We start from the raw sequence: 26,436 nt of genomic DNA, 5'->3' as shown, positions 1-26,436 counted from the left end.
GAGGGACTCCCGGGGCCCGTCCCCTGGGTCCCCCGCCGCCCACAGCCTCTCCACCCCGGCCTCCTGACTGCAGGTGCCCCCCGCCGATGTGCCCGGCCGCCGCCCGCCATGCCGCCCGTCTCGGCCTTCCAGGCCGCCTACATCGGCATCGAGGTGCTCATCGCCCTGGTGTCCGTGCCGGGGAACGTGCTGGTGATCTGGGCCGTGCGGGTGAACCAGGCGCTGCGGGACGCCACCTTCTACTTCATCGCCTCGCTGGCGGTGGCTGACGTGGCCGTGGGTGCGCTGGTCATCCCGCTCGCCATCCTCATCAACATCGGGCCGCAGACCTCCTTCTACACCTGCCTCATGGTCGCCTGCCCCGTGCTCATCCTCACGCAGAGCTCCATCCTGGCCCTGCTGGCCATCGCCGTGGACCGCTACCTGCGCGTCAAGATCCCGCTGCGGTGAGTCCCGGCGCGGAGGGCCGGCCACGCCCGTGCTGGGCGGCGTGAGGGCCGTCCGGAGTGGACAGACGGGGGACACGGAGTCCTCGGGGGCAGGCGTCCGGCCCCCAGGCGCCTCTGCCCTCCGCTCGGGGTGCTGGGCCGAGCTGTGGTGGAAGCGGAGGATCTGGACCTGGAGGACAGGGCCGGGCAGTGCCTAGGAGCCCCGTGCCAAGCTGCTGCTGTTCTCAGGGCCCGGCCAGCTGCCCAGCCTGCTGGGTAGGGTTTGGAGGGGCCACCAGGACAGTCTAGGTGAGCGCTGGGGGACGAGCTGAGCCCACTGGTCCCAGGGGGCATGAGAGGAACAGGCTGCTGGGGTGGGTACCCGCCAGGAGCTGGGCAGGGCAGCCTTCCCGGAGGCACTCCTCCCTGTGCCCGCCGGCTCCACCCTCCGGTGCCCTGGGAGCTGAGCAGTCAGAGTCCCTCTGCCCAGAGATCTCGGCTGCCGTCAGGAGGAGGGAGAAACAGGCCCCTTCTCTGGACGTCCCTGTTCCGTCACCAACCCAGCAGGTCTCTGTGGTCACCGCAGAGGGGCCACGGGTCCGGTCCAGCAGCCCCAGGGGGGGTGGCCTGCTGGTGGCCGTGCTCACGGGGGTGCCGAGTCCGATGGGGCTCCGTGCCCAGGACTTCCAGGCCCCGGTCCTATTGCCGGGCAATGCCGGGAGCCCAGTGCCAGGGGAGCGCGGGCACCCCGCCAGCCGGGCTGTGGGGCGCCCCGGGCCCTCTCAGTCCCGTGGGTCAGCGCCCGGGAGCTCTGGCCGCCGCTGGCACCTCCTTCCCATCTGGGGTGCGGGGCCTCTGGCCTCACTTGGCCGTCTGCCCAGGCAGCCCGGCCGCCCGCGTACCGCCCGCCTGCGTTACAGTCGTGGGACTTTTCAGAGCATTTTTTCATGCGGCATCTCCCCCGTTCTCACCATGATCCTATCGGGAAGCGCCAGGGGAGCTGGTAAAGGGAAAACCGACCCCCAGGGAGTCCTGCTGCCGTGGGGAGTGAGCCTGGGTCCCCTGACCCCTGGCTCCCCGTCCCTCACACCCAGCACCGAAATGTAGCTCTCTGCCTGCCTCCCCAGCCTCCAGCTTCCCGGGAGGTGGGGCAGAGACGCTGCTCAGGGGAGAGGCAGGCGCGTGGGCACTGAGGGCTTTGAGCTCTCCATCTCTGTGCCCGCCGGCTCCCCCGGTGGCAGAGGGCTGGGCAGGGAGACTGGCCCTGCCCTCAGGGTGGCGGGACCTCTGAGCCGAGCACACAGTGTCCCTGAGTCAGGGAAGCGGCTGGGAAACCGTCTGGAGTGGGTGTGAGGCAGATCAAAGGCTGGTCCCGGCGTGAAAGATGGGATAGCGGAATGTGTCCCACTGGCCCGGGGGTGGCGGTGGCTGCAGCCTGCCCCTCCCTCGGGGCGGCTTCTGTGCTCTGGCCTGGAGGAGTGAGGAGGAGGGAGGAGGGGGAGGAGCGGGCCCTGAGGGGCTGTGTTCTTGGGCCCAGGCTGCTCCCGGGAGGAGGCTAAGCATGTGGACCTGCGTGCAGCCCTCCTTGGCATCGCTAGTGTGACCCCAGACAGGACTCACTGCTGCCGCTGAGCCTCGGTTTCCTCGTCTGTAAAAGGGGCCAGGAAGTGGCGGGAAGGACGGGAAGCTCACAGCGCTGGGCCTGACTGTGATGCGCCTGCCCCACGGTGTCTGTGTGTGTGTTTGTCATTGCGTCACTGTTAACCTGGGGCTCTGAGGGGCTGAGTGGGAAGCTCTGCCCCCGACTGGTACTGTTACACAGCAGCCCCCCCGTCCCCCGTTTTCAGGGGGTGCCACAGGGGGTGCCGCAGGGGGTGCCAAGTGCCGTGAGGTCACGTCCGCACTTGCCTTGTCTCCTTGGTGGGTCGTCCGTGTCCCGGGGCAGCGACGGAGGCAGCACGGCTCCCCGTCTGTCCCTGCCGTCTCCGCAGGAAGCCGGGCTCGGGGTCTGCACAGGATGGAACCTCAGGAGACATGCTGTGCTGCTAACTAGCTGTGCAGCCCTGGACACGGGGCTCAGCCTCTCTGGGTCTTTCCCCGCGCCCGTCAGACAGACAGAGGGCTGGACGCAGATCTCAGGGGTCCTTCCAGCTCTCGCTCCTGCCTGTGCTGTGTGTTGAGACCCTGGGACAGCTCTGGGTGTTAAGAACTAGCTCGATGCTGGGTTTCTATCTGCTCCATCTCACGTAATGCTCATGGCCTCTCGGTAGTAGACGTTACTGTAAATTCCTGTTCTTCAGACACTTTTTTTTTTTTTTTTTTAGATAAATTGAGGTCTGAGGCTCAGGGAGGTTCGGAAATTTGCGCAAACGTCTGGTCAGGGGAGACAGGGTCCACCAGCGTCTGCAGCCAGCGAGGCCCTCTGTGTCATGAATCCGCCTGAGACTTTCCTTACCGCCGGCAGCAGGGCGTCCCTGCCCCCGCTCAGCCCTGCGCTCCCTCCTTCCTCCCTCCTCACCTTCGCTCCAGTGGGCAGGGGAGTCCCTCGGCCTTGCCTCTGTCCACAGCTGGAAGCCTGCCGGCCGGGCTGCTGCCCGGGAAGCAGAGCCAGGCGTGGGGGAAGCCGGCCCTGGGGACCGGCTCGGCTCGGGCGGGAAAGGAATCTAGTGGATTAGGGTGTGTCTGCTTTCAGCCATCAGCGCGGCCTCCTCCCGGGCCAGCTGGGGCTTCTGACGGCAAAGTGCTCCTGGGCTGGGGCCCCCGGGCTGCGGTCTGCGGCCTCGCGTCCCAGAGCCATCGCCCTGTCGTCTGGGCACCTGCTCTCTGCCTCTGAGTGAGGACGATGAGTCAGAGTGCCAGAGTGGGAGACGCAAGAGGAGCCGTAGGGAGCCCGGATGTCCAGCCTCTCGCCAGCAAGGAGGAAGTGGAGGCCGAGGGCTCTGGGTGTTCAAGGTCACTCCTCCAGGTGTCCAAGGTCACCGCCCTCCCCCGTGCTGACGTGCTCCCAGCCTCTGGCCCGAGAGGCCCGGCAGGAAGCTCTCAGCAACGACCCTCGGCGACGCACAGCGCCGAGAGGTGCCCATCAGTGGTGGGTGGAGGGGAGAGGGACGGGAGGGTGCTGATTGTGATTGAAGGTCCGCCCTGGCCGGCGCGGCTCAGCGGAGGAGCATCAGCCTGTGAGCCAGGAGGTCGCGGTCTGGTTCCGGTCAGGGTGCATGCTTGCAGGGCAGGAGGCAGAGTGCGGGTGCTGGGGCTGGGAGGTGAGGGGGAAGTGAGTCGTGATGGAGAGGGAGGATGCGGGAGGCCGATGGAGAGTCACGGGTGTGAAATGATTCCCTCGGAGGTGGACAGGGACTGAGTCAGGAGGCTGTGGAATCAGGGGCGGCAGAACCGGCCCCTGAACCATCCCTGGAGACGCCCATGGCACGGCCGGGCCCTGAGCCCTCGTCCCGTCACGGATCCGGAGGTGATGGGTCCTGTGTCGGGTGTGAGGTCACTGCCTTCGTGGGACCTGGAGCCCAAGGGCAGGAGCTGCAGGGACAACCGAGAAGAGCTGGAGGGAGGGCCGCCTGCTTTCTCTGTGGCTTCTCCAGATTCCCGGGGGGCAGTGAGTGTCTGCAGAGGCTCCCGGGGGCCCGAGGACCGGGGTGGGGGGTGGGGCGGGGCTGAGGCTCAGGGTCAGGAGTTCCCATTCTCCTCTAAGTGCACTGAGAAGTCTCCAAAGTGCTTTAAGCAGGAAATGCCGGAAAACCAATTTCATTGAAAAGGTCAAAAGTCCCGAATAAACTATTGTATTAGCGAGCGAGAGCCGGGGCTGCAGGAAGCGCCGCGCGGGTCCCCACCAAGCGGGGCTGTTGGCGGGTGCAGGGGGGACGCTGTGGGTGGTGGCGGCCGGGGAGGTGAGAGGACAGGAAAACCGCAGCCTGTGAGCCGTAGACCCGCCGGCCCTGGAGCGGCCGTGCCCCGCGGGAGAAGGAATCTCGGGGGCAGGGGGTGCGATGGTGCTGTGACCTCTGGAAGGGAACAGGGAGGGTGAGGGAGGAGCTAGGGGAGACCGCATCCTTCAGACTCCAGTGCAGCTTCGGGGGGTCCTCAGGGTCCCCTCTCGCTCACCCTGCTGCTGCCCCTTCCCGTGGTCCCGCAGACGGGCCCCGCTTCCAGCTCCAGGAAGGGGCCTCTCGAAGGCCAGCCGGCTTTCCGGACGGAGCGTCCCACTGCTCCGGCTGCTGTCACTCCAGGAGGCTGAGCCAGGGCTTCTCCCTCAGGGGCTCCACGTAGGAGGAGACATGGGGCCCAGGTCCTCACCGCGGTCAGGAGGCTTTCCACTTTCAGCTGAGATGGGAAGGGCCTGGCAGGCCCGGGGCTCAGTGATGGGGCTGAGGCTGAGCTGGGGGTGGGTGTGTGTGTGTCCCGAGTGTGTGGGGACTCAGCAGGCACCGCACGGGCCTGTCCTCTGCAGAGTAAACACCCCCTCCTCCGTGCCCCCCTCCTCGGTCTCCCATGGCCCGGTGATGACAGCGGCCGAGCCGGGAGGAACACAGACGCCATTCAGAGCTGCTGGCAGGCCCCGGCCTGGGGCTGAGAGTGGACGGAGCCGGGGAGGCATCACTGCCAGAGGTCACGGCGGTTCCAAGCGATTAGAGGGAGCGGGGGAGGTGTGTTCACACGCTCACACCCGTGTGTGCGGAGGGGTTCTATCTGTACTCTATTTTTAGAAATTAAAAAAAAAGCGCTGTCCCACACAGCCCCTCCCCTCCCAGGCCCAGATGCGAGTCCCAGCCAAGCTCTGCTCCTTCCGGCCTGCGCCCCTCCCCCACCGTCAATCTCCCTGAGGCAGGAGCACGGTTTGCATGTTCTAGTCAGCAAGTGTCTTCTGGTGACACCAGCCCTGTCCTCAGGCCTCAGGGCACAGGCCCCCAGGCTGATCCTTCACCAGCTGCCCCGCTGGAGGCCTGAGCGGCCGGCCCCAGGCACACAACGCCCACAACACCTTCTACCTGTGCTCAAACACTCCCTGCCCCCCTCCCCGTTCCCCCCTACCCCGCCGCCCCTGGTCTCCCGCCATGTTCCGCGCCACCCCCTGGTGGCCAGTGCACATCATAGTGAACAATCACACTCAAACTCCCGGTCTCCTGGTTGAATCCCGAGGGGACCCTTTGCACATAGCCTTTTATATATAGAGATATAACCTATCACTGTTTCCCACATTTCCTGAGAAAGCTGAGGCTAACAGCCACATACCTGCTAAGTGTAACCATAACTGTCAAATGAATAGTTGAACAGATGAATGAAGAGACCCGTATTCCAGCCTTGATTCCAACACTTAATGCTGAGTGAACTTGGGTAAATCACTTACCTGCTTGGGTCTCAGTTTCCACACCTATAAAATGGGCTTAATTCCAACCCCTACTGCAAATGTTTGTCTGTAAGGCAGCGCTCTCGGAAAGGGAAGGAAAAATAGCTTCGTTGTTCAGGGGTGAGCTGGCTCTGGGTGCGTGGGGAGGAGGGTTAGATCCCCTGACCCTTCTCCCCCCTCAGCCTCTCCCATCTGGCCTCTGGCCTGCAGTTCAGAGCTGCTAAGTCTTGGCCTGATGGCTTGGCATCGATCTGCAGGCGGAGTGTGGGAGTGAGTAGTTAGGAGTGGGCGTGCCTCACGCCTGGAACGGACCCACCTCCTCTCCATCTCCCACCCACTGGAGCTGCTGGATGATGAGCGTGAGGCTTGGTGATCGGGGCAGGGGCAGCGGGCAGGGGGCAGTGGGCAGCCAGCGGAACGGAGGCTCCACACCCATAAGAACGCCCTGAGCCACAGGGAGGCACTGGGGCTGGTCCAGGTGCAGCGGGTGCTGAGCTCTAAGCCCTGCAGCCGGGGCTGCTCCAGGGCCTGGAGGGTCTGCCCAGGGGTGTGCCTCCCCGTCAGCCAGGAGGGACCTTCCTCAGGCACCCCTTCTCCCGTCAGAATGTGTCCCAAGTCTGCACTCAGTTTGCAGTCAAGACAGGAAGAACAATGTTCAAGGGACACATCTTTGAGGCGACTCAAGCGTAGGGGAGTCCCTGCCCTCTGGGGGAGGCTGGGAGAGAAGAGACACCGCCATCCGCCAGGAAGATCAGGAAGAGGGGAACTCGGGCCTGGCAACCCAGAGCCCCAGCTCAGGGCCTGGTCTGCCCGGGCCCACTGCACAAGCGCCTCGTCGGTTGGTCAGTGACCGAAGTCACGGCCCAGCTCCTCAGGGCGCTCGGCACCAGGGCATGGGGGTCCGAGCCTCAGCTCTGCTCTCTCCTTGGCCAAATCTCTGGCCTCGGTTTCTTCATCTGTAAACTGGGAAGACTGACAGGTGCCTCGAGAGACTGTGGAGGCTCGGAGGTAAAACTCCCCTCCTTCCCCTTTCCTGCAGCTGCTGGGAGGAGGATGGGAGCGGACGGCGGTGTCCCCAACCTGTCTGCCCGCCTGCGTGGTCGGGGTGAGCAGCTGACACACCCACCGCAGTGAGGGCTGGGGGTTCCTTTACACGGGCAGTGCTGGCGCTCGGCCAGGGGAAGTGACTGGCGTGGCTGGGAGCCACAGAGACCGGGCCCAGGTGAGGGCGGGCCTTGTCGCTGCTCGGGCACAGGGCTCAGTGCCAGGGTCTCCCTCCGGCTTTGAGCTGGTCTGGGAGAGCCACCGTGGGCCGGGCTTGGGCGCCTGCCAGCTGACGGTCTCCCCTGGACCTCGGGACAGCTTGGAAGTCTTCTTTGCAGCAAATTTAATTTTATTTCCTTTGGTGAGGCTGGTGTCCAACAAAAGGAAATAAAATTTCACAGATGCAGGTAGTGAGAGGCAGGGTGATCAAGGAACCTGAAAACAAGAGAGCAAGCAGGAAAGTGGGATCTGAGCCCCTGCCGGCAGAACCCGGAATGGACGCTGTGTGGTAACCGTCCCTCAACCGCCGTCCCCACGGAGTGTCCCCGGTGAGACGGGCTGGAGGGAGATCGGCTCCGGCCGAGCCGAGAGGGCGAAGCCGGGACCGAGGCTGCCGGTGGGCGCAGCCTGGCGTGGCTTCCTGTCGTCCTGGCTGCTTCCTCTCAGGGCCCAGGGCCTGCAAGAGCTCCTCTGCCCGCCGCCTGGTCACAAGGGCAGGGAAGCTAAATCTGGGTGCTGCTGGCATCCGGGCGGCAGAAATAACCCACCAGGCGCTCGGAGGTGAGAGGTGGAGGCACAGGCCCTCCCTCCCGGCTTTGAGCTGGTCTGGGACACCCACCGTGGGCCAGGGAGAGGCACGCTGCAGGGCATGGGCCAGCCTCCACCCCAATGCCAGCCCAGCCTGCTGTGGCCCGTCCTGGGCCTCGGTCTTCCCATCTGTGAAATGGCTCCAACAGAAGCCCTGGGAGTGGTGCTGAGGAGCCTCTGCCCACTCCGTCTTCCACCTGGTCCCGCCTTTTCCTCTGCGTGTGCCCCGAGGGGGGGATCTCTCCACGGCAGGAGGTTCCCGGTCCTGTTTCCTACGGGACCCACCATGAGGCCCTTCCTCCCAGGCTCCTCGCAGACCAGGTGGGGCCGGGCTTCCTGTGAGGCCTGCTGATCGGAGGCAGTGCCGGGGGCCTGGGGGGGAAGCTGGTGGGAGAGCAGGACTAGGAGGCTCTGTGCTCACCTCCTCACGCCCCGGCCTCGGGGTTCAGGGCCCGAACAGGCCTTGCGGGCTCTGACCCACTTGCAGTCCCGTGTCCAGCCCCAGCGGTGTGAACGTGGACGAGTCCCCTGGGGACTGGGCCGAGGAGGGAGGGAGATATGGGGAAGCGGTCCGGGGGCCGTGGAGACCAGGGCGGTGGCGGAGGCGTCACTCACTCCATGTCCCAGTGAGGAAACGAGAGGCGGCGGATTCGCTGAGGGCAACTGGAGTTTGAGTCAGACCTCCTCCCTCCAGGGCGGCCTCTGTTGGGGAAGCGGGAAGGCATGGAGGTCAGGGGTCAGGGGCCAGGGGTCAGGGGCCAGGGGTCAGGGTTGGGAGGGAGGGACAGGTGTGGTGTTTGGCTTTCGGGGACCTGAGAGCTGGTGCTGGTGGACAGGACCGTCCGAACGGCCCGCGTGTGGGGACTGGTGTCCGTGGGGGAGGGAGGCACTGTGGCTCCCCCTCACCCGCCGGGGCTGCCCGCGGCTCCGGCCTGGTCAGTCCCCAAAGGCCCATGGCTGCCCGCAGCCTGATGTTCTGTTTCCAGCTCCGAGCCCGGTGCTTTCAAGCTTTCATGAATGGTGGGTGGAAAAAAGGCTCTGACTTAATAAGCTGCCTCTCTCCCCTTCCTCTCTCCCTCTCCCCCTTCTGCCCTCTCCCCCTGCCTCCTTCCCCCCCCCCCCCCCCCCCCCCCGTCATTGAGACTCCCCCCAGGCTCCTGGCCCATGAGTGCTCTGCAGGGCTTTGCTGCGGTGGAGCACTGCCTGAGAATGAGCTGCTTGGTCTGCCCTCAAAGGCGGCTCTGGGGCGCTGCCAGGCTGCCGCCGGCTCCCTGCCGCTCCATTCAGGGGCGCAGGCCACGCCCCAGAGAACAGGCTGTTCCCCTGCACCCTGGCGGGCAGAGCAGAGCTGGACCTGCAGCAGGAGGACCTGAGCTGGACTCCTGCTAGAACCCCCCACTTACATGGCCTAACGTGGTGGCTGGGGCGGGGGCACGAGCGTGGACTAGAAATCCTGAGGCTTCTGTCTGTGTGTCTGTCTGTGTGTCTGTCTCTGTGTGCTGGCGGGGGGTGGGGAAGCAGGAGGGATGGAGAGGAGCAGGAAGCCTCGACCCCCCTCCTCCTTCTCTCATCCCCAAAGTGAGGACTGCTGCCACTGAGTTAATCTCTCTCACATTTGTAACTGTTTTCCATTCATTGGGCTCACTCTCTGCCTCTTCCCAGCCCCCTCCTCTTCTGCGTTCTCTGTTCTTAATGGAGCTTTGTGCAGGGATCTGCTCTCCTTCCGCAGTGCTGCTGGGTGCCCACTGTGTGCCAGGGATGCTGGCAGGTGCTGGGATCCCACATGGACCCGGGCCTGGCTCCCACCCTCTGGGGACTTGCAGTGAAACGCTCAGGGAGGAAAGCAGAGAATTGGACTGATGGATCCTCAGGGGATCCGCCACCTCCCACCTCCCACCTCCCACCTCCCACCTCCCACCTCCCACCTCCCACCTCCCACCTCCCACTGCACCAGGCCCTCCTGCCCCAGCCCGTGGCTGGAGGGGCAGTGGGTGGGAGTCGGCAGGAGCCACGGAAGCTGGACCCCAGGGTGGACTTCCTGATGTAAACCTGCACCCCAGGGGTCGGGGGGGGGAGGTGCTGGGCCGGCTCCCACTCCCACCCAGTCCCTGCTGGGCTCGGCACCCATGGACAGACGGGGAACACAGGGGTTCTGTCCCGAGGCGGAGCTGGGAGGGGAGCTGGATACAAAGTGGATACTGAAGCCATGTAAACAGCCTCCCCGAGTGAAACAGTATCTTTTTGTTGCGTTGTCCCAGGGGGTCCTTCGGGAGGGGTGTGTGTGTGTGTGTGTGTGTGTGTGTGAACACAAAGGGCACCAGCTGCTGCTGCTTACCTAGCTCAGTCACCATTCCAGCCAAGCACGCCTCTCAGTCCATCGGGCCCCAGACAAGCCCCAGGACAAGGAACGTAGACCAGCTGGAGGCACCAGCTATCAGCGGGGGTGGGGGGGGTGGGGGGGTGAGATTTGAACTCAGATCTGAGTCCTCAGTGAATGTTTTTCTCTCTCCATCCCGTGGTGCCCGGTCTTCCCCTCCTTGCGCGAGTGGCCAGAGCGCGGCATCCTTGGGGGGCGCCCTTCCGGGAACTGAATGTGCCTGCCCCGCCCCCCACACACACTGGTCCTCGTCTTCCCCCCTCCCTTCCCGGGTGCCCACTGGCTTCGCTTCAGTCCCACTGAGGACTCAGTTGCCGCCAAGGGGAGGGTTTCACCAAGGCCAGCTCCCCCTCCGGCCTGGCCCGGACCTGGGCTCCTGCCGCTAGCAGTGTCCCTGCAGGAGGCCGCTCTCGGGGTCCTGACTGGCTGCTTCTCGGGTACAGCCCCCTCGCTGGGCAGTGTGGGCCCCTCTCTGCGCTCCCCAGCCCCTGGGCTGTGGGCCCCGGCCCCTCCCGTGGGGACCACGGTGGCTCCTTCCCCGTGACGCCTCTGACGCCAGGCCGCCCGCGTCACGGGGAAGGAATTCCACCTCCCGGGTCTGCGGCGCCCTGGGCAGCCGGCCTCTCACAGCTCACTGACCCCTGGGCAGAGGATGGATTTTTCCATCCACCTGGCGAGTCGGAAAGTCACCACGGCTGTCGGGAGTGTCTTGGCTTCACATGGGGCTGGAGAGCCACGTCCCTGAGCAGGAAGTGACTGGAGTGCTGAGGTCAGGGCCGTTTCCGGGGGTAACCGCCGGGTCAGACGCCCCGGTCCCCACGGACCGGCCTCAGGGGTCAGGGACCTCCTCCCACACCCCCTCCTGTGGCCTCCTCCCGGTCAGAACTTCTGAGCAAACCCCCCCCCCCCCCCCCCCCCGGGCATCCGAGTGGGAGCACCAGGAACAAGGCACCCATGAGGCCGGTCTCGTGCGATCTCTGAGGGTGGGTGTGGCCTTAGATGCTTCAGCACCAGCTGGCCCCTCCCCGGGGGCTCCCTTTGCCCTGGGGGTGGGGGCCTCAGCCTCCATCAGACCCGGCTCCCCAGACAGAAGCTGTCTTCCTCCTGCTCCTCCCAGGTGCCCGGGGTCAGGAAAGGGGTGGGAGGCACCCCCGGTGCCGGTGCCTCGTCTTTCCCGCTGGCCGTGGGTGGTAGTCCTCCCACGTGACCAGGAGCGGCTCCGAGGGCCACGGCGCCGAGAACCCAGGACCCATTCTGCCCTCCTCCCCGAGCACTGCGGGGTCTGGCCCCGGCTCAGGAGGGCCCCGTGGGGTGTGTGTGTGACACTGACATTCCCAGGTGCCGGATGCCACGGGGCCCAGGCAGAGAGAGTCTCAGCCGGGTCTCGGGACCCAGACGCCCAGCTCCTCCCGGGCCCGCCCCCCAGACTCCTCTGGGCAAAGTTAATGCCGACAACGTGGCCCCTGGCGCGTGCCCAGCCCTCTGCCTGCCGCGATTGCATCTGGTTTCCTGCGCTCCTTGGGGAGCAAGACTCTCTCGGCAGGAAGTAGTTTAAATGGTCTGAAAGCCTCACTTCCTGGTCTTGAGATCCAAGTTTTGAGTTACAAGTGGCTGACTCCCCGCCGAGGAGGGAGGCCGGGGGAGAGGACGGAGCCGAGCACCAGCCGCCCCCCCAGACGCCAGAAGGAGGAGGCCAGACAGGGTTCGGCCGGTGCCCCAAGCCTCAGGGCAGCAGAGGATGCCCGAGAGTGCTGACCCCCCCCCAGTCCCCCCCTCTCCCAGCTGTGGGCCCCGTGCGGGAGCCGGGAGCCGGCGACAGGGAAGCGGAGGACAGCCAGGCCTTGGGGCCCTGCCCGGGTTTCGGACGTTGGCTGGACGCTTCCTCTCCCCTGGCCTCACTCACGGTGCCTTTCCCGACACCCGCCCGCCCCCTACAATTCTCTCTCCTCTGAGTCAGCACCATCCGTGAAGAGGCTGGCAGGGAGTCCTCTGTGGTGACTGTACTCAGCTCCCCTGCTTCAGGGTCGAGACAAACCTTTGGGGTTCGACCAGGAACACGGGGGCCATGTCGGTGTTTCCAGCGGAAGGCGTTTAGTGCCAGAAATTGGCTGAGCCCACAGTGAAGCCCCGAAGCCAGGCCGGGGCAGGCAGGCCGCAGAGGTCAGCACCACCAGCAGCCACACACATACACCCCCCCCCCCCCCAGGGCTGCAGGCGCTGGGGGAGGCGGGTCTGGGACCCCAGGGCTGGACTGTGGGGGCCTCCCTGTGGGAGGTGGAGCCCAGGAGACGCAGCTGCTGCCTGGCATAGGTGGTGGCCTCAGGTCCGAGAAGGAGGAGCTGTCCTGGCTTCTGTCCCCCCTTCTGTCCCCCCCTTCTGTCCCTCCACCTGGCCCGGGGGCTGGGAAATGCCGCCTTCGGGGCTCAGACCCTGGGACGCAGAGCAGGGCTCAGGACTGGCGTGCTCCAGCCGCTCCGCTCCTCAGTCCTAGGTCCAGCAAAGGGGCTTAAGGCTTAGAACAAACCCCAGAACCTTGACCGTGACCCACGCAGCCCTGGGTGACCCTCCCCGACCACACCTGCGGCCCCGCCTCCCGCCCGGCCCCTCCCTCTCACCAGTCTCTGTCCCTGGAGCCCCTCTGGGTGCAGGGTGTGAGCCTCGGCCTCTGGCCCCACTTCTGGGCTGTTCACTCGCTCTGGCACCAGCTGCAGAGGGAACGGCTTTCCCCTCCAGCCAGGCTCGCTCTCGGCATCGGGGACCCTCCTCCCCGCCTCTCCTTCAGGCTCTGCCCTTCCTCTAGAGTCTGCACACACACACACACACACCCCGTCCTTCCACGTTGTGGTCTTCCACAGATGCTGATGGATTGGTGGGTGCCGTGGAGCTGGTGTCTGCTTCTTCTTCTTCTTTTTTTTAATTTAATATATTTTATTGATTTTTCACAGAGAGGAAGGGAGAGGGATAAAGAGTCAGAAACATCGATGAGAGAGAAATATCCATCAGCTGCCTCCTGCACATCCCCCACTGGGGATGTGCCCACAACCAAGGTACATGCCCTTGACCGGAATCGAACCCGTCACCTTTTAGTCCACAGGCCGATGCTCTATCCACTGAGCCAAACTGGTTTTGGCAGTGTGTCTCTGCTTCTAAGAATCACAGGGAGGGCAGACTCAGGTGTGGGTCTCGGGCCTGAGGGGTTCGAGGTGGCCGGTCCCTTTATGGTAACTTCAAGGAGCCGCCCGGGGACAGGCCCCACTTGGAGTGTCACTGCCGCCTGTGGCTACCCCTCCCGTCGGCTGTGACCGCCCGCTCCGGAGGCAGCCTCACTCCTGAGGGCCAGTTCCCAGCATGCCCGAGGTGGCCAGGCCTTGCACCCTGATTTGGGAGGGACACCCCGATGTTGGAGGCACGTCCGGTGCCTCAGCCACGTGCACCCAGGACTGCAGCCTCTGCTTTCCTTTCCCAGGTCCAGGAGAGGTGGTGCTCCAGCCTGGGGGAGGGGAGCGGGGGAGGGAGCCTTCCTGTGAGAACCTGCCCCACGTCAGCCGAGGTCCTGCCCCGGGCCTTTCCCACGTGGAGAAAATAGCAAGGAAAACAGATGGGAGCTGATACCCCGGCCGGCCGCAGGGTCTGCTGGGACCTGGCCGGAGGAGCCCAGGAACGAGGTGACCAGGGGCTCCAGGAAGTCAGGGGGGGGAGGGGGCCTCTCCCAGGAGAAGGTGCCTCCCCGCCGCCCCCACCTGGACAGTCAGCACCACCTCCTCTCTCGGGGGTCCTCCGAGGATAGTCAGTGCCACCTCCTCTCTCCGTGGTCCTCGGCCCACCCCCACCTCCGGGAGGCCCCTCTTTGAACGGGGTCCAGACGATCCCATGGTCAAACTTGTAGGAGAGGGGCCTTCTCCACCTGCCAATCATCCTGCATCCGAACAGCCCGGCCAGCCGTCGCCCCAAAGGAGCCGGGCTGGGAGCCGGAGACTTGCTTGGTGGCTCGCTCGCTTCTGGGTCTTGAACCTCAGACTGGGGTTCCCCTGGGATGCTCGGGGTTCCGGGGCGTGAGTGTGGAAGGGCTCACAGACAATGCACGCGCCCCAGCCCTGCAGGCGTGGGTGGTGCCCGGCAGCCCTCCTTCCTCGCTCTCTTCTCGTCACGGAGACCTGCCGCTTTGGTCTGGCCCCGGGACTCACGGCCGGGCTTCTGGGACACGGAGAGCCTCGAGGAGGACTTGATGCAGTAGCTTGCAGACTTGGAGGGCAGACGGGCTCCTTGCATTATGGGCACCAGGCGGGCCTTCCTGCTGGGGTCCCCGTGGAGGGAATGGCTTCGGCTTGTGCTGAGGTTCCGTAATCCCCAAGGACCACCAGGGAGCCGAATCCGATGCAATTGCAGAAATTCTGAATTCCACGCTAGCATGGGCTCCATCCCACTCACGCCGACAGCATGGCGGACCAGAGCGAACTTCCACAAGTCTAGGGGTTTTATACGGCGGTGATGTCACTGCTTTGGCTGACCCTGTTTGGCTGGGTGAGGGCGAGGGTCCAGTTACACAAAATGGAGGATAGCTCCGCCCTGCCCTCTCAGGCTGAGGCAGAACAGAGGTCCAGGCGAAGGGAACCCCAGGCAGATGCTGCCTGTGGGGCAGCTCCCAGGCTGTGCTGAGGGGACACAGGATGCTTGGTTCCAGGGGAGGGGAGGATGGGGGAGTCACCTGGAGGATAAGGAGAGTAGAAATGAGGTCCCATCCACCTCGCTTTGCAGACCCCTCCCACCCCCAAACCGCCCTCCCCTCCCCTTCCCTTCCCGTGAGGCCTTCGGGGGGCTGTGGGCCGTGGTGAGACCCAGGAGGACGGGCCTGGGGCGTCATCGCTGCAAAGGGACCGAGAAGCAGCCGGAAGGGGGCCCCTCACCCCACGGGCCTCAGGAGCTGTTTACAGGCTCGGAGCCTGGCAGCCGCTTTGGAAAATGACCACGAGGCTGTGCTGAGCCGGCTCCTCTGGCCTCTGGCTCCCGCTCCACGGCCGTGTGCGGCCAGAGGGCTGCTGGCCAGGCGTGCTTACGGGAATGGGGGGGCGTGGGCGCACTCGGCCTCCGCGGGGACGGGAGGGTGCGGGGCTGTCACCTCGTCAGGCTCTGGGTCACGCACATGTCTGCAGCGTCCGTGTGTCGTGATGTGTGGAAGCTCAGCCCTTCAGGGTCCCGGATATTTCCTTCCATGGACACAGGCCACGCCTGCAGCGCCTCACTGCCTGCCTCCTTCCTGTGGTGTTACCTGGGTCTTCTCCCCCAGGTGGGCTGAGGGAGGGGTCCTCGGCTCACTCCCCGCGGAGAGCAGTGCCCGGGACTCGGCACGCACAGCTCGCTGAACAGGAGCAGAGGCTTAGGAGCACAGCTTGCTCTCCTGAGAGCCATTCCCCAGGGGCCTGGTGTGCGCAGCCCGTTCTGAGGCCAAGCCCTGTGCAGTGACGGGGCGGGAGGGAGGGAGGAGAAGCTGGGCACAGGGTAGTGGGGGGAGCTGGCCGGGGAGTGGACCAGCCCGGAGGAGGGTGTGGGTGCTTCGTGAGTGTCGCCGGCACAGGGGAGGGGCTGGTGCAGCCGTGGCTGTGTGGCCAGCACAGGGGCCGTGTGGCTGTGTGGCTGTGTGGCTGTGTGGTGATGGGGACATGAGCTGGGAGGCGCCTGCAGGTCGCAGAACGCTGTGAACCTCCGTGTCTTCACCTGCTGGTGCTTTCCCCCCACGAGGGCTGTCAGGAATCAGGGACGAGGCCACCAGGGCACACGCCCAGCTCACACAGCGATTCCACATCGGTGATTTTATTAAAAGTCTAAAGAGCATCCTACGCTTTCCATGTGATTTCCATCACTAAGAGCGGTGAGCCAGTGCGTCCCCCAATCTCAGACCCTGAGAGACGGCACTTTAGCCAAAGACACCCACTCCCGCTCCCTGGGCCCTGGTGGGGCGGTGGGGGACGGTATTGGGGGAGCCGGGAGCCTCAGGGTCTCACTCTGCCCTCCCCCCCAGGTACAAGACGGTGGTGACGCCCCGGAGGGCCGCGGTGGCCATCGCCGGCTGCTGGCTCCTCTCGCTCGTGGTGGGCCTGACGCCCATGTTCGGCTGGAACAACCTGGGCGCGGTGCAGCGGGCCTGGGCGGCCAACGGCAGTGCCGGGGAGCCGGTGATCCGCTGCGAGTTCGAGAAGGTCATCAGCATGGAGTACATGGTCTACTTCAACTTCTTCGTGTGGGTGCTGCCGCCGCTGCTGCTCATGGCGCTCGTGTACCTGGAGGTGTTCTACCTGATCCGCCGGCAGCTCAGCAAGAAGGTGTCGGCGTCCGCGGGCGACCCGCACAAGTACTACGGCAAGGAGCTGAGGATCGCCAAGTCGCTGGCGCTCATCCTGCTGCTCTTCGCGCTCTGCTGGCTGCCCCTGCACATCCTCAACTGCATCACCCTCTTCTGCCCGCGCTGCCACAAGCCCAGCCTGCTCACCTACATCGCCATCTTCCTCACGCACGGCAACTCGGCCATGAACCCCATCGTCTACGCCTTCCGCATCCACAAGTTCCGGGCCACCTTCCTCAAGATCTGGAACGACCACTTGCGCTGCCGCCGGGCCGCGCGCCCCGCGGACAAGGACCCCCCGGAGGAGCGGCCGGACGACTAGACCCGCTGCTGCCCACGGAGGGCCCTCCGCACCCGCTCGCCCCACCGCCTGGACTAACGGTCTCCCCGGCCCGGGCTGGGGGGGAGGGGGCATCCAGCGGACAAACCGGGTAACCGAGGGAAGGAGGGAAGGGGCTGGAGCCACCCCACCTGCCTGCCTGCCTGTCCCACGGGCAGCCCCTGCCTCAGGCCAAGGGCCAGGGCCGGGGAGGCCATCTCTGCGCCTGCAGGCGGGGGACCATGCCACCTGCCGGGGACCAGGCTTCAGGAGGGAGGGCACCCCTCCGCGATGAATGACGAAGAGAAGCCACACGTCCTGGCCTTCCTTTCTCTGGAGGAGCAGGGCCGAGCCAGGGAGGGGCAGCCATGGAGGAGCTTCAGTCCCTCCCTCCCTCCCACAGCCCCAGCCTCCCGGCCACGCTGGGTGCCACGGCGCCCGCCCCCTTGCCTTGAGCAGCCCAGGGCTATCCTTGAGAGGGAGGCAGACAGAGCCAGTCCAGACATCATTTCCAGCATCGGCTTTATTCCCACCAGCCTTGGGAGCCTCAGCTTGGAGCTCAGCAGCCAGTGTGGAGTGGTGGTGTGGGCCGCACCCAGCCTGCAGGTGGCAGCACTGAGTGTGTGGCCTGTCCTCCGGGCTCTAGCCCAGCAGGCCCCCTGCCCCCAGACAGCCTGGGCTCTCCCAGGGAGCACCCTTCTCTGCTGCATCTGGCCTGGTGGAGACGGTCAGCTCTGGAGAGCACTGTGCCCGCTGAGGGTGGACATGGTGACGGGCACTCCTGGGAGGGGGTATGGCAGGCTGGAGCAGACAGAGGAGCCAGCCCCTGATCGAGGAGGCGGGAAGGTCCTGCTGGCCTTTACCTGCCCCAGGACCCCTGGCATCGTCCAGTTTTCAGGGACGGTGGGCTCTGCTGCAGAGCCCGGGATTCCAGGGTTTCTGGGGGACTCCCTCTCACACACCGCCCCCCCCCCAAGCCCAGAGCCGGGTGCAGAGGGTGGAGGGGCAGGATTCTGTGTGTGTCGCGACTCCAGGCCTCAGCTCCGGCCTCGCCTCTCTCAGAGGTGCTGTGCCCTGCTCCTGGGGGCACCTGACGAATAAAGACTGTGAACCTGCACGGAGAGCCACTGCTAGGCGCCCGCCGCCACGCCGAGGGTGCCAACAGCCTAGGAGAGGACCCGGGGGCGGTCAGGGTGTGGGAGCTGGGCAGCGTGGAGGCCCTCGGTTCCAGCGAGGGGGCGGGTGTGCTCACAGCTCTTGTCTGGGCCTGGCAAGCCCTGACCGTGAGAGCCAGATCCTCAAACGTCTCACGTCAAGAAGCCCCCCGCCCCCCCCCCGACTCCTGCGTCCCCTCCCGTCAGACCTTCCACGTGGAGACCCCTAATGGTGACACATCCCCACTTCCCCCCACGAGACGATCATCGGTCACAGAGGCCCCGACAGCACACGTGCACTTTATTTGGGGTTTCTGCCCGGCATGTAACGTCTTGCTGGGCACAGCCGTCTTGGCACCGTCCTGGGTCCTGGTGCCCAGCCAGCCCGTCCCGGGGCCTGCCAGGCCCACCCGCTCCTGGGCGCCGGGCTGCAGCCTCAGGGGAGGGAGGTGAGGCTGGGCCAGGGGCAGCACTGTCGTCGTCACAGCAGAGAGGGGTCTGGAGTCTCCTGGCGCCGGATATGGGCCTGGCGGCCCTGACCCTCAGGCCCACAGCACCTGGCAGAGGACATGCCCCATGACCCTGGTCCGGGCACTGCGGCCGAGGGGTGAGGAGGGCAGGGGAGGGGCCCTCTGTCCTTCCTCTCGTCTGGGCTCTGCCTCTTCTCCCCTGTCCAGCGCCTAAGAACCTCCTCGTAGAGAAGGGGGCGCGCACTGTCGGCCCTGCTTTTCTGACAAGAAACAGGTCCACCCCCCTGCCCCCCCCAGGTCTCTCAGAACCAGGACCAGACCGTCCACCAAATCCCTGCCCCCAGGTCCCACCGGCATCGCCCTGAGGGGTGTGTGACTGCCCCTCCCCTGCTCCCCTGCCCGCCTCGCCCAGATGCCCCCCAGGTTTACCTGTGTCTCCGTGACGGTCTTCAGTGTGTGGCTAAGGGTGGAAGAGACCCCACGGTTAGAGCTGGGGCCTCTGGGGACCGGGTTGGGGCGGAGAACCCAGCACAGCTCCGGGCTGCCTCCCAGGTGGACATGCTCCTCCTCCGCCACATGGGGCCACCGTCCCGGCCGCCCAGCACCGTCGCCCTGCCCAGTCCTCCCGCGGGTTTCAGGGCGCGCCCCCCCCCCCCCCAGTCCCGCAGGAGAAGAGGGGCCTCTCCTGCTCGCCCCACGGCGGGTCCCTAAGGAGAGACCCTCGCCAGCCCTCACCTTTGACCTCCAGCCGGCAGTCCACGGACGCCTCCCCCAGCATGTTGACGGCCTTGCAGGTGTAGACCCCGGAGTCGAAGGGGCTGGGCTTCCGGATCTCCAGGGTGTAGACGCCTTGCTCGGAGAAGGTGCGGTACTTGGGGTTCCCCAGTATGTTCATGTTGTTCTTCATCCAGATGATCTTGGGCTGGGGAGCAGGGTCACAGGGAGGCGGGAACGCGGTGGCTGGGGCGGGCTCTCCCAGGCCATCCGCAGGCCTTGGCGGAGATGCCTGCTCAGATTCCTCTGCCCCACCGCCCTGTGGTCCTCCTCCCCCTTCCCTCCCCCCGCCTCTCCCCAAGGCACCCCCGGGCCGGCCCCTCACCTTGGGCGACGCTCGGACGCTGCAGGAGAGCTGGGTGCTGTAGCCGGAGGTGGTGGTGTGATCAGCCAGGGGCTGGGTGAAGGAAGGGGCTTCTGAGAAGTCTCTCTCAACAAACTCCTTAAGTTTGGCAACAATGTCTGGGATTGCGGGAGAAAAGGGGGTAAAGGTGAGATTACAAGAGGAGATCCCCTCGGAGGGACCTCAGCCCCTTCCCCAGATGCAGGCCACAGCTCCCATCTTCTGAGGCCTGCGGTGCTGACGGCCCGGAGGATGGTCTTAGCGTCCAAGGACGATGGGAATCCACGCCCTCCGCCCCTCCCTGGAGCTCCGTGTGGGCCCTGGTTCCTGGCCAGTGTGCGGGGACAGAGCACAGCTGAGACCCGGGGGCTCCGCAAGGGGAGCTGAGAGAGGGCGGGCAGGAGAGCCAGGGGGAGGAGAGGATCTTGGCTGATGGTGGAGGCCAGCAGCTGGAGATGCTACGTCTGGTTTGTTTGTCTTTGGAGAAATAGCTGGCTTTACTTTTTTAAACAGAAATTTCTCCCTAGTTCTGTGCAGCTTAGGGTGCTGCTCACAAGCGTGTGCCTTCCAGAGCCAGACAGACTCCACGTGGGGGAGGCCTGGGAGCGCGCAGGGTGACGGAGAAAGGCCTGGGACTTAACACTCCACGTGAGGGGTCTTGCCCGTGTGGAGAGAGTAAAGGCTGAGTCTCTCCTGTGCATCACGTGGACTTATCGTAGGGTTGGGAGGTCTGTGTTATTAGCAGACGTGCCGGAGTCCACTGTCCCCACTGCCCTCATACCGGTTCCTCCGGCCCCATGACCACTCTGATGTCTGCAGACACATGGCGTCTTTGGAAGAAATACAGTCTCCCTCTCCTAAGGGACACTTCTTATTTGCCTGGGACTGCTCTGTTGTCTTTGTTAAGTCAGACCACCACATCCATCCCTTTTCAGGTGCATGTGTGTACATATGTGCGCAGAGTTGTGCATAGCTGTGTGTGTCATGGTTGTGCATAGTTATTTGTGTGCATAGCTGTGCATGGATATGTGTGTGCATGGCTGTGTGTGTGTGTGCATGGCTGTGTGGGTGTGTATGGCTGTGTGTATGCATGGCTGTGTGTGTGGCTATGCATGACTGTATATGTGCATAGCTGGGCATGGCTGTGCATAGGTATTTGTGTGCATAGCTGTGCATGGATATGTGTGTGCATGGCTGTGTGTGTGTATGGCTGTGTGTGTACATGGCTGTGTGTGTGCATGGATGTGTGTGTGTGTGTGGCTGTGTATGTGCATGGCTGTGTGTGTGTGTGTGTGTGCATGGCTGTGTGTGGAGCAACATCAGTGAGAAGTCCTCAGCGAGGGCAGCTGACACCCAGGAAAAGGTGGGGGTGGAGGTGGGCGGGGGGGAGTCAGCCTTGCTGGGACTGGCCTGCTTCCCATCCAGGCCCAGGCCTACCTGTCTTCCGGATGTGAGCCAGCTCCTTGGTGACAGCGGGCGAGTCGCTGAGCCCACATAGGTTTTCCGAGAAGACCCGGAAGGAGTACGAGTTGCCCACGATGAGGTCGGAGACGGTGCAGGTGGTCGGGTGGTAGCGCTCCAGCACGGTGAACCATTGCTGCGGGGACCGGGGACTGGCCTGTCATCACCGCCCTCTCTCCCCCCACTCCCTGCTCACCCTGCGCTGCTCCCCTGGGAGCTGCAGCGTCTCCCTCAGCCGGCCGGAGGGACTTTCACTCGGGAGGCGGGGCCTCTAGGTCATTCGGGGTCATTCCGGTCCTCAGAGAGCCTCCTCCCTCCCCTTCCCCCCCCCCCCCCCCCGCAGTCTTCACGGGGGACTGAGGCCCAGAGAGGACAGGGATCGTGCCAAAAGCCTCGGGGGGTGTCGGGCTGAAGGCAGGCAGATCTGCACTCAGTCCCCGATCTTAGGGGGCTGGGCCTCCCACACCTCATCCAGGTCCTCCCTCGCCCCCACACCTCCCCACCACCCCGGAGGCCCAGAGCCTCACCTGTGTCTTCTTGTCCGCCTTCTGCACCGTGTAGCCCAGGAGCTCAGTGTTGCCGGTGTCCTGGGGCGGCGTCCACTCGAGGGCCACGTTGCAGCCCCAGACATCCACCAGCCGGACGCTGCTGGGTGGGTGGGGCTTCTCTGCAGGACAGTGTCCGGGGCAGTGAGGGGAGGGCCAGGCTGGCCGGACAGCCCCACCCCCAGGACCTCGCTCCTGTCGCGCCTCCCTGGCCTGCCCCACGAGTGTCAGCTGCGGGGTAGGAGGTGGGGTGTCTAGGCCCGGGCGAGGCATGCTGCCCCCCCTGCCCCGTACCGATGACCAGGATGTTGATGGCCGCCCGGGCCTCCAGCGTCTCCAGCCGCACGGTCAGCTCGTAGCAGCCCGAGTCCTCGCGCTGGGCCGAGCGGATGAAGAGGATGGAGTCCTGGTCTCCGTTGCGCACGCTCACTCTCTTGCCGTCCAGAGCGAGGCCGTTGTGGGTCCACGAGACTTGGGGCTTGGGGTTCCCCTGGGAGGGAGGAGCCCTCAGGGTGTGCAGGGAGGTGCCCGCACCCTACCGCCACCCAGGCTGCTGCCCCCATCTCCGCACACGCACGCACACACACCTGGAAGGGGATTTGCAGGTTGACCATCTCTCCCACCTGGCGGAGGTAGGTCTGGCGCAGGTGGCGGGGCACTCGGATCTTGGGGGGCTCTGCATCAGAGTGAGGGTCCACTCAGCACGGCCGTGGACTGCTGGTCGGCGAGGCCGTGGGCAGGGCTGGAGGGCTCTCGGGTGTGTTGTGGGGTCATCTTGTGGGATGAATGAAGCTTGCTCCAGAAATCGAGGGGCCCCAATCCCCCTAAAGCCCTCGGGGGAATTAAGCCAGAAAGTCCCAGGAAGGCAGGGCCTCCAGGGCGTGGATGGAGAAGCATCCGGATTCCCTAGGCTCCTGGAACCCGGCTGGCTGCGACTCTCCTGCAGCCCCTGATTCCTGGGTCCACATGTCGGGGATCCTCACCCACCGGCCTGCATTCCAGAAAGGGGGCACAGCCTAGGCTTCCGAACTCAGCCCCCTCTCCCCCCTCAAGAGCCCAGGACCTTCCTAGAGATCCAAGTGCCCATGTTCTGCCTCCTGGTCACGTGGGAGGGTTAGGAGGTCTCCTTCCTAAAAGACGCCAGAGCAGACAATCCCCTTGTTCTCTGTCACACACACACACATACACACACACACACACACACACACACACACACGCTCGCACACGCACACGCACACGCACGTATGCACGCACGCACACACACACAGTCCAGGCTCAGTCGGGAAGCCTCTCTGGAATCTGGCGAGGACAGGACACCGGGGTCCTTACATCTCCCAACCAGGGGCAGCCCGGCACCACGGGCATCCCTGCCCCACGGACATTCCCAGGGGAGCTGTTCAGCCGAGCTGCTGCCCGGCGGGGGGGGGGGGGGTGGGGGGGTGGCGGGGGACTGATGCCTCTGGATGGACAGGTGGCGGCAGTTGGTGGCTCTCAGGGCGGAGGGAGGAGACAGGGAGAAGGAACACTGTGTCTCCGAGGATTAGCTGTGTGGGCGCTTGGCTCTGGCAGCTTCGGGTGGAATGCTTGGCAGCTGCAGGTGGCCAAGGAGGGACAGCTGAGCAGCTGAGGAACCTGGACAGGCCCCCGCCCTGCCCTGCCCACCAGGAGGGCTGGCTGGTCCTGTTTGTTCACAGTCTCTCCCCTCTTCTCTCCAGGAAATCCCCTTCTCGGCTGCCAGAGGAATTCTCAGAGTCGCAGGGGCCGAGGCTGGCTGTCAGCGCCGGGCTTCGGGCGAGAGCCTGAGCTCCCGGGGCCCTCCCTGGGGCAGGTCCCTGTGTCTGCGCATGCAGGAGAGGTCCCGTGTGGATGGGGTTCTGGGAGGTGCTGCCCTGGAGGCTGGGTCTCCCGAGTTCCTGACGCTGAGGCCCAGCTCGACAGCCAAGGGTTCTAAGTTGCCGTGGCCACATCTCCCGGGCCCTGGAGCCGAGATCATCTCATTGAACCCAAATTTGACCCTCCCATGGCCACCAAAGGCCCGCCCTGTTTCTGGAGGCCTTGACCTGAGCAGTGGTTCTGCCTCCGAGGCTGGAGGCATGGAGCGAGGGCGGAGGTGAGGAGGCCTCAGTCACCTGCTGGCCTGTGTCTCTGCTCACTGCACCCCGGGCTGTCCCCAGGGACCTTGGGCCCGAAGGAATGACTCACGGCCGTGAACAGACTGAAACCTGACCGGCTCTGGCAGGGAGCAGTAGGCGTGAGGCTGGTGCGCCCCACAAATAGAAAGCTTAGCAAGGGAAACAGCTGGGCCCTGGGGCCGCGCTCCCTCGGGGGATGGAGACATGGCCATGGGCCGTTGGAGGGCCCTGTCGTCCTGCCACCAGAGACCTGGACCCCATGGGAGCCCTGGAACCCAGGCCAGAGGAATGAGCAGGGGTGAGCAGGGATGAGCTCTCCTTGCCCCCGCCCCCCGGGGGGTGGGAGACTCGATAGGAGGATGGCAGGAGTCTAGGACTGGGACCTGAGCCTAGGGAATCCGGATGCTTCTCCATCCACACCATGGAGCCCTGAGCCTCCATTCTCGGGTCAGGAAACCCTTTTCCCAAGGCTCGGGCGATGGGCACTCAGAGAAATGGGCCCCTGGACCTTCAGAGGGTCATTGCTGCTGGGAACCTGGACCTGTCTAAAGGCAAGATGGCGGCAGCACGTGGCTTGCGTACCACGTGATAGGGACGGGGATGACTGCCTGTGCCCTCTGCCCGCCGGCCTCGGTCTCCCCATCCACCCCCTGAGTGCCGGGCCTCACCGATGATCTCCCGGATGTGGACGGGCTGGTCCAGCGTGGCAGGGGGCCCGGCCCCCGCAGGGTTCGTGGCAGCCACGCGCAGGAAGAACTTGTCTCCCGGCGCCAGGTTCCGCACGGTCTGCTGGGTCACCATCATGGGCCTGGCGTTCACGGGCACCCACTCCGAGGCTGCGGAGGGAGAGGCCGGAGGCCCTGGCTTCGTGGCCATGGGCACCCTTCCCGCTGCGGAGCTGGGCCTGGTCCCCCTTTCCTCCCGCTCCCGGCCCTCGTGTCTGTGGTTGGGGACGCCTGATGGAGGAGGCAGGGGGAGTGCCCAGAGGGGGTGCTCCAGCCCAGAGGTGGGCAGTGGCCAAGCCGCACAGCAAGGTGGGGTCAGAGGCCGAGGCCAGGCCCAACTTGGCCACCATGGAGGTGGAAACAGGAATGTGTCCCATTTCTCCTCACCATCTCCTTACTCTCCCTCCACCCCCAGCTCCTTCCTCTGCTTGCCTCCTGTTGCTTGCCCACCCTCCGAGGGGTCTTCCTAGAGGCGGCCCCTCCCTCACTTCTCCGCAGAGCAGTGCCCCGCCCCATCCTGTGTGCTGTCACTCGGGGGCTCCCTGGAGCTGGGGGACTAGCGCTTCCTGGGGACACACCGACCCCCCTGCCTCCTTGCCTGGCCCTGGCCCCGTGTCCCCCAAGCCCTCTCCCTGGTGCCTGCGTGCTCCGCCCAGAGCTCACCTCCCTCCTTGCGAAGCTCCAGCACGTAGCCCTGCAGGCCCTGAGTCCCCAGACTCTCCGGGGGCTCCCAGCTCACTGTCACCGAGCTGTCGCTCACGTCCTCGATGGTCAGCTTCAGGGGGGCACTGGGCACGTCTGCGGGAGAGGAGGGGCGGGGACAGGCGGCGTGGGCTCAGAGCCCCCCCACCCGTCCTCGACCGTGCCGCATCCCTCCTCCGCCTGCCCCACCTCTGGTACCTTCACTTCGAGGCGCAGGCTTGGTGGCCTCGGGGGCAGGAGCCTCGGGGGCGGCCATGGGAGCCTGCTCCTCGCCCGTGGGCTCCGGTGCTGCCCCTGGTCCAGGGGGCTCCGCGGGCCCCTCGGAGGCAGGCTCCCCCGGACCCTGGTCAGGGGCCTGCGGGGCCGTGGGGGCAGGAGCCTCGGGGGCGGCCACGGGAGCCTGCTCCTCGCCCGTGGGCTCCGATGGGGCCCCTGGTCCAGAGGGCTCCGCGGGCACCTTGGGCCCCTCGGGGGCGGCCTCCTCGGGGCCATAGTCAGGGGCCTGCGAAGGCGCTGTCATTGCCGGCCGGCTGTGGTCAGGCTGAGCGTGCCGAGGTCAGCGTGGAGGGTCTGGCCTGCAGGGTGCTGGGGCACCCAGGCCCCGGCTTATATAGGCAGGCCACCCCACCCCCAGCCAGATGGCTCCCAGCTGTGGGGTCAGGCCAGGTGGGGGCTGGGAGCGGGGAGGCGCCCAGGCCAGGAATAGCTCCGGGGGAGGGGCGGAGGGTCCCTTGAGAGGGCACTGTGTCGTCCATCACCCGCTTGGCTCCCAGCAGCCGGGGTGCCAGTGCCCAGATGGAGGAAGGCACAGATGGGCGAGAGGACGCTGGCAGGGGCCTGTGCCAGGGGTCAGGGCCGTGGCGATGAGCTTCCATCTGGAGGGTGAACCCAGCTCAGGCCGCCTTGGCCTCCCGGGGGTCACGTGTGCCCAGGCTCGGGAGCCTGGGGCTGGGGCCCAGACGGCCCGAAATAGCCTCCCCGGGAGCCGCGCCCCCGCTCTCCCGTCCCGGGGGGTCTCCCTCGTGGGGTATGTGGCTGAGGGGCCCATAGAGGGCGTTGTTGGGGTGCCAAGGTGGGTCTATCAGCAACGGGATCCCAGGAAGGGGGTTCAGGGTCCCTGTTACTGCCCCTCTGAGATGCTGGCAGGACCCTCTTGGGGCCTCTGCTGCCCCCCCTCGCCTGCCCCCCTCCCCCGTCACAGCGCCACTGACAGACCCCAGCTCCGGGGTGGGTTCATGTCAGTAAGGCAGGCGTGGGAAGGACCACGGAGGAAGCCGGAACTCGGAACATTCTAGACGCTTCAAAGCAGGGCCTGGCGTGGCGTTGGCAGGGGAGGGGATGAGGCAGTGTGTGTTCCTCTTCCCCGGTTCATTCCCTGGACACGTCAGACTGGTGACCATGTGGTGACCCAGACACTAGGTGTCAGGGAGTCGGAGACACGAGCTCCCACCCCGCTGGGCGT

General features: G+C 65.6%; 2 protein-coding genes across 7 annotated transcripts in view; one reads left to right on the top strand and one right to left on the bottom strand.

Annotated features, from left to right (window-relative positions):
* Positions 1-20,287, top strand: part of ADORA1 (adenosine A1 receptor) — a 22,349-nt gene extending 2,062 nt beyond the window's left edge. For 2 of the 3 annotated variants that reach the window (XM_084868531.1, XM_084868530.1), the window contains 2 exons: positions 74-446; positions 16,029-20,287. In XM_084868531.1, the coding sequence (XP_084724657.1) occupies positions 109-446; positions 16,029-16,671 (981 nt within the window). In that variant the 5' untranslated portion in view covers positions 74-108 and the 3' untranslated portion in view covers positions 16,672-20,287. Of the gene's footprint in view, positions 1-73; positions 447-10,759; positions 10,782-16,028 lie in introns of those variants that run through there. The other variant, XM_084868532.1, reaches the window with a different exon arrangement.
* Positions 18,243-26,436, bottom strand: MYBPH (myosin binding protein H; the record flags this gene model as incomplete). Of its 4 annotated transcripts, XM_084868529.1 has the most annotated exons (11): positions 25,173-26,431; positions 24,936-25,070; positions 24,216-24,383; positions 22,003-22,091; positions 21,710-21,905; positions 21,398-21,537; positions 20,847-21,006; positions 19,392-19,528; positions 19,028-19,214; positions 18,722-18,752; positions 18,243-18,379 (listed from the first exon to the last, which is right to left on the bottom strand). In XM_084868529.1, exons 1-10 carry the CDS (start codon positions 25,492-25,494, stop codon positions 18,742-18,744), a joined length of 1,545 nt encoding a protein of 514 aa, XP_084724655.1. In that variant the 5' UTR covers positions 25,495-26,431. The 4 variants fall into 4 exon arrangements, with proteins under 4 accessions (XP_084724655.1, XP_084724653.1, XP_084724652.1 ...); XM_084868527.1 differs by having other exon boundaries at positions 19,028-19,528; positions 25,173-26,434; XM_084868526.1 differs by lacking the exons at positions 18,243-18,379; positions 18,722-18,752 and having other exon boundaries at positions 18,927-19,528; positions 25,173-25,849; positions 26,190-26,436.

This window comes from Pipistrellus hanaki, assembly GCF_964339955.1.
Source record: "Pipistrellus hanaki genome assembly, chromosome: 20".
In the NCBI taxonomy this organism is placed as follows: domain Eukaryota; kingdom Metazoa; phylum Chordata; class Mammalia; order Chiroptera; family Vespertilionidae; genus Pipistrellus; species Pipistrellus hanaki.
The sequence above is the reverse complement of the archived record's forward strand: the minus strand, read 5'-3'. Positions and strand labels throughout refer to the sequence as shown.